The sequence below is a fragment of the Nicotiana tomentosiformis genome, chromosome 10, assembly GCF_000390325.3.
Source record: "Nicotiana tomentosiformis chromosome 10, ASM39032v3, whole genome shotgun sequence".
In the NCBI taxonomy this organism is placed as follows: domain Eukaryota; kingdom Viridiplantae; phylum Streptophyta; class Magnoliopsida; order Solanales; family Solanaceae; genus Nicotiana; species Nicotiana tomentosiformis.
The window spans coordinates 65,027,844-65,034,325 of NC_090821.1; the positions used below are offsets into that span (position 1 = coordinate 65,027,844).

The 6,482-nt window shown below is 39.2% G+C and overlaps 1 protein-coding gene across 2 annotated transcripts; it reads right to left on the minus strand.

Annotated features, from left to right (window-relative positions):
• Positions 1 to 921: 921 nt before the first annotated feature.
• Positions 922 to 2,312, minus strand: LOC117274057 (uncharacterized). Of its 2 annotated transcripts, none has more exons than XM_070187525.1 (4): positions 2,071 to 2,312; positions 1,531 to 1,948; positions 1,327 to 1,455; positions 922 to 1,244 (listed from the first exon to the last, which is right to left on the minus strand). In XM_070187525.1, the coding sequence occupies exons 2-4, from the start codon at positions 1,582 to 1,584 to the stop codon at positions 1,152 to 1,154; spliced, it is 276 nt and encodes a 91-aa protein (XP_070043626.1). In that variant the 5' UTR covers positions 1,585 to 1,948; positions 2,071 to 2,312; the 3' UTR covers positions 922 to 1,151. Both variants share the same exon structure in this region; 1 of them encodes a protein (XP_070043626.1).
• Positions 2,313 to 6,482: the final 4,170 nt, after the last annotated feature.

Sequence of the window (6,482 nt, forward strand, 5' to 3'; positions counted from 1 at the left end):
TCAATGACATGTTTCGGATTGCACACTTCACTATCTCCATTTGTATCAATAAACGCCTGCCACAACTCTTTAATTTTCTCGTCGAAGTACCAATATGTGGTGGTAAATGTTACAAGTAGGTCTTTGTCATACTTTCCCCTCTTCCTTAAATAATAGAACAAAACATCAATGTGCAGAAATAAAACATAACAAATAATTAACCACTGACGGCTCGTAAGCTTTAAGCAGCTACGCTTTTCAAACCAAATTCACAGAAAATAAAGGAAAATGAATGCTCACTACTTCTCTTGTGCCAAGCAAAATAGCAATTAATAATATGTTTTAACTTAAGAGGACTGATCACGTGTACACTGGCTAAAATTAAAAAAAAATAATGTAAAAGTAACTTCTTACATACCGAGTCATCCAAAGGCTGACCATTATATGTCAAAGTGTAAAATTATTTTTTGTCTTCAACATGATATACATCAAGATCATAAGCAGGATTGAGTTTACTAACATGCTTCTGGTAAATTTCATTCCTGGTAACAGATATATACACAAAAGAGATATAGTGATTTGATATAAAATAATGCTATAAGTGATTATATACTAAAATACAAACTGAACAAAACTCAGAAGTTGGAAACATACTTCTTTCTGGACTTCCCTTCTTTGACCCACATATCAAATACATTCAACAAAGAGTTGTTAATGCCAGTTCCGACTTTGCTTTGAAAAGGATGCTTAACAACATAAATTTGCTTTTTTTCTTTCGCTGCAACAACACCAGTACTGAAACCTGAATCAAATACAGTAATGAACAGAGACTGCACGGCCTTTGCACGACATCTCTTTCTTTTTTTCATTTGCGGCGAAACTTCAGGAAGTAATTTAGGCTGGTACAGAATAATATGAGATTCAACAACCTCTTTCTCAGATTGTTCCGTCATATTCCCTGCTGCCTCATCAACACTTGCAGTCACACAAACAACGCCAGTCTGAGATTCGGGAACTTTTTGTTTCTCAGATTCTTCCTCTGTCTCCCCTGCCGCCTCATCTGCAGTCTCACCAATAGCGCCAGCATGCGCTACATCTGGTGTAAAAGTTACTTTAGCAACGAACATGTTAACTTTCACACTAGAAGGACCTTCCATGATATTGACACCTAACTAATCTGCTGCATCGAGCACAATGTTGTTACGATGATACTCACTAGTATCTCCTTGAGAATGTGGAACATCTTTGCCTTCACTTCCACCGACCTATTTTTCTTTTAAAAAGAATCGAATTATCAAAAACAACAAAGAAAAGAAAGAAAAGTGCAGAATGCACAACTAAACACACCTTACAACCATCCATTTCAACATCTTCATTGACACCAAACTCCATATTGCTCACAAAATTATTATTGTCTTGACGACCACTGGTGTCTTCCTCTGGATGTGCACCATATTTGTCTTTGCTTGCAGCAAGCTATTTTTAAAAAAAGGATACAGTAAGTTAACTAAAAAAATAAATGGAAATGCACAATGGAAAAGAAACACATACCTTGGAATTTATCAACTCAAAGACTTCCTTGAATTTATCAGAAATATATTCCATGAAGGCATTTAACTCCTTATGGAGCTACAAGATGAAACAAATAAGAAAGATAATAGACTTTGAATATAAAATTTTAACATTACTTTCAAAAACATATATAAAAAAGACCAATACAACCTTGTTTCACATCAGCTTTCAACTTCTGCAACTCACGGCCATAATCAACAGGTTGGACAGCCGACGCCTTTTTTGGTGGGACAAGCTCCTTAATCTGTTTCGGGGGTGGCGTGACAAAATCATCGCTATCATCAATAGGAAGTTTTCCCCTATTACGTGATGTCAAATATTTCTGATACTCATCGGTAACTTCAACAGGCAAAGTAAATCTCCTTAGCTCTTCAGTTGTCGAAGAAATATTTTTAAGCTGAAAATGTAACCAAAAGTGCTTCAATCCTAGATGTATCAAAGATGTATAAAAATTGTATATTTGATGTATCATAATGAATTACAGTGTATTATATACCATCAAGACATAAAAGTTAGTACCTTATTCCCTGTGTTGTTGAAGAAACCAGTAGAGAAGTCTTCACGCGTTGGCATGTCTGTCATTTCCCAATTCAATATGCGTGGTGTATGATCTCCAACGCGAACAACAAACTTTTGATCAACTACAGTGCAACATTCATAGAACCAGACCTGTAGTGTAAGAGAAAATCCACCAATCCTATAAAACTCAGACTTTCCCCTTAACCTGTCCCTCACCGACTTCATTAAAGCTCGAAAATCAACCTTACCCAGGGAAACGACACATACCCACCACTCTCGATAAGATGGAAATCACGTTTACTTATAAATGTCTTTTGAGCCTGAGTGGACGCTAGAAATTGTGAGCACCTAATTTTTGACCATGCTTGAATTTTTTCCACTTATCTCACAAATATCTCACTTCTCACTCTATCATTCTCGCTCCCATTTTTCCCACGCGTATCCCCACTGCACTTTTTCACTCATGCCCCCCGCTCCTTGTCCCCCAATCATGCCCCTCACTCTTTGTCTCCCATTCACCTCCCCCACTCATTAAAATAACCCGACTCATCTACTCTCTAAGAGGACAGAACCGGAACCCCCTTCCCGGAAAAAAGAAAATCCTAGCATTTTCCCTCACCTGGACCACCCTCTCAGTCGCCGCCTCACTCTCCACTCACGGATTCCCTCTTCACAAAAAGCGCAGCAGCTCCTTCATTATGGTAAGACCATAATAACAACACACTCCATCTTCTTCCGTCAAAAACCTCCATTAAACCCCCACCAAACTCCAGCAGAAACACACTCAAACTTCAGCCACGAAACAATCCGAAAACAGTCATCAAAAATTATTTAAAAACTGGTTCCATCCACTAGAGTAAAAAGGAGTTTCGAGAATCGAGTTCGTCACCGCCGTTCGAGCTCCGGTCTCGGTTCGAGCACCCATACATTTAGCTCAAAGAGATTTGACCTTTATTGGAGTTTTTTCAAGTTTAAAATAAAAAAAATTGCTATTAAAAGGTCATACTCTAACTTTGCTTATCTTCCAAATTCAAGATCTCGTGTTCTCGGTGTTTGAATTGTTTGCTTGATTTCTCTTATTTCTGTTTCACTGCTTACGTGATACTAATATTTTGAGCTTTTCATTTGTGATATTTGCTAGTTTGTTTAACTGTTAGATCTATATGGAATTTTAAGTGGTTGTTTGCTTTCATTAAATGTCATATTATCTTGTTTCATATTAGATATTGGTTTCTGTGGATTCATTATTATTGTAAGTTATCTGTTCGGTTAAAGTGAATTGACAGATGCTATCTTCTTTTGATGGAGTTTAAAAAAAATGGAAATGAAGATAACAATTGAGATTTAGGTTTAAAAAATATTGGATCTGGGCCCAAATATCTGATAGGCCCAACATTAATAAACAAATATGCTAGTCCTCATTAAGGGCTTTAAATATAGATGGCAAGACTGATTTACAGGACTTTCATTTTCCGCATGCTGATATTCAAGAGGAACCCAGCCTCGGCATGGGACATCAAGTCGACCCCGACTGGCCATGTCGGCTGATGCTTTGAAATCAAAAACTCTTGAAAGAAGGAAATCAAATTGAAAGTGCCTACAAGGGCAAAATAAAGTTGAAAATATTAAGTCCCACATGGCTAACCGTTTTGGCAAAGTTTGAAAAGCCAAAGGTTCCCCAACGGCTCTGAAATTGAAAGTTTTGGAAGAAAGAAGTCAAAAGTGAAATGCCGCAAAGGCAAAATAAAGTTAAAAAGGTTAAGTCCAACGTGACCAACCGTCATGTAAAAGTTTGAAAAGTAGAAGGCTCTTCGGGACCAGAAATGCAAGTGGTATTCAGGAAACATCTAGTGGCGGGTTGAAATCATCATCAAAAGAAGATGGGCACAAAGCCAAGTTGCCAAAGACATCAAGGCCACACACAGACTACTATTTTTAAAACTCACAATTTTTCTTGGTTTTGCAGCAGGAACAAAGCAGTGGAGAATGGTGATTCCTAAAGGACGAATGTCGCCAAAGGTAAGTTCCTTTAAAATCTCCACTTTCCTTTATTTTTAGCATGCATCATTACTGTTCATACCTTTCATTTTTCGTAGCTTAACCCAGGTAGAACATTTTCGCCTAGGGGGATCCAGTTCATAGTTCCGAGTAGAAGTACTCTTCGCTCTGGATATTTTACGTAGCTTAACTCAGGTAGAATCGTTTCGCCTAGGGTGATCCAGCTCATATTTCCGGATATAAGTACTCTTCACCCAGGCTTGTTTTTCGTAACTTAACCTAGGTAGAACCTTATCGCCTAGGGTGATCCAGCTCCTAGTTCCGGGTAGAAGTACTTTTCACTCAAGATGTTTTTCGTATCTTAACTCAGGTAGTACCTTCTTGCCTAGTGGGATTCAGCTCATAGTTTTCAGGTAGAAGTACTCTTCGCTCAGGTTGTTTTACATATCTTAACCCAGGTAGAACCTTTTCACCTAGTGGGATTCAGCTCATAGTTTCCGGGTAGAAGTACTCTTCGCTTAGGTTATTTTACGTAGCTTAACCCAGGTAGAACCTTTTCGCCTAGGGGGATCCAGCTCATAGTTCCGGGTAAAAGTACTCTTCGCTCAGGATATTTTATGTAGCTTAACCCAGGTAGAACCTTTTCGCCTAGGGGGATCCAGCTTATAGTTCTGGGTAAAAGTACTTTTCGCCCAGGATGTTTTACGTAGCTTAACCCAGGTAGAACCTTATCGCTTAGGGTGATCTAACTCCTAGTTCCGGGTAGAAGTACTTTTTACTTAAGATATTTTTTGTAGCTTAACTCAGGTAGTACCTTCTCGCCTAGTGGGATTCAACTCATAGTTTCCAGGTAGAAGTACTCTTCGCTCAGGTTGTTTTACGTAGCTTAACCCAGGTAGAACCTTTTCGCCTAGGGTGATTCAGCTCATAGTTTCTGGGTAGAAGTACTCTTCGCGCAGGTTGTTTTTCGTAACTTAACCTAGGTAGAACCTTTTCGCCTAGGAGGATCCATATCATAGTTCCGGGTAGAAGTACTCTTCACTCAGGTTGTTTTACGTAGCTTAACCCAGGTAGAACCTTTTTGCCTAGGGGGATCCAGCTCATAGTTCCGCGTAGAAGTACTCTTCGCTCAAGGTGTTTTACGTAGCTTAACCCAGGTAGAACCTTTTCACCTAGAGGGATCCAGCTCATAGTTTCGAGTAGAAGTACTTTTCACTCTGGATATTTTATGTAGCTTAACCCAGGTAGAACCTTTTTGCCTAGGGGGATCCAGCTCATAGTTCCAGGCAGAAGTACTCTTCGCTCAGATTGTTTTACATAGCTTAACCCATGTAGAACCTTTTCTCCTAGGGGTATCCAGCTCATAGTTCCGGGTAGAAGTACTCTTCGCTTAGGATGTTTTACGTAGCTTAACCCAAATAGAATATTTTCGCCTAGGGGGATCCAGCTCATAGTTTCGGATAGAAGTATTCTTTGCTCGGGATGTTTTACATAGTTTAACCCAGGTAGAACCTTTTCGCATAGGGGGATCCATCTCATAGTTCCGAGTAGAAGTACTTTTCGCTCAGGTTGTTTTATATAGCTTAACCCAGGTAGAACCTTTTTTGCCTAGGGAGATCGAGCTCATATTTCCGTATAGAAGTACTCTTCGCTCAGAAAGTTTTACGTAGCTTAACCGAGGTAGAACCTTCTCACCTAGTAGGATTCAGCTCATATATCCGGGTAGAAGTACTCTTCGCCCAGTCTTGCTTTTCGTAGTTTAACCCAGGTAGAACCTTTTCGCCCAGGGGATTCAGCATTTTATCAGTAATACAGGGCACCAACACCTGGTTACATTTCTTTTTTAGTAATACAGGGCGCCAACCCCTGGTTACATTTTATTTTCAGTAATACAGGGCGCCAACCCTAGTTACATTTCCTTTTCAGAAATACAGGGCACCAACCCCTGATTACATTTCCTTTTAGTAATACAGGGCACTAACCCCTGGTTATATTTCCTTCTCAGTAATACATGGCACCATCCCCTGATTACATTTCCTTACCAGTATAGGGTACACCAATCCCTGATCTCCTTACCATTATAGGGTATACCATTCCCTAGTTATTTCTCTAACATAGGGTACACTGCTCCCAAGTTGATTTGATCTTAAATGCAGGATACACCACTCTCTGATATCATTGCCAATATTGGGTATCCCATTTCCTGGACACATTTTTCCAACATAAGGTATACTAATCCTTAGTTGAGACATTCTTTTGGACAATAAAAAAAAAACTCACGAAATCTTTCTAGTGAAACTAGGGCAAAAAAAATTCGTTCGTTTATTTGTTGTGGTGTTTGAGCAAGTTTTACCTCGAGGCACAGGGTTCGACATGAACAAAAGAAGAAGTCACAATCCAAAATAAATGAATAA

Excerpts from the sequence above, each read along its gene's own strand:
- LOC117274057 (XM_070187525.1), bottom strand. The coding sequence starts at position 1,584 with ATGGAATATATTTCTGATAAATTCAAGGAAGTCTTTGAGTTGATAAAT. Across the intron at positions 1,456-1,530 it reads TTGAGTTGATAAATTCCAAG|CTTGCTGCAAGCAAAGACAA; the intron begins GTATGTGTTTCT and ends TTTTAAAAATAG. Across the intron at positions 1,245-1,326 it reads TTGAAATGGATGGTTGTAAG|GTCGGTGGAAGTGAAGGCAA; the intron begins GTGTGTTTAGTT and ends AAAGAAAAATAG.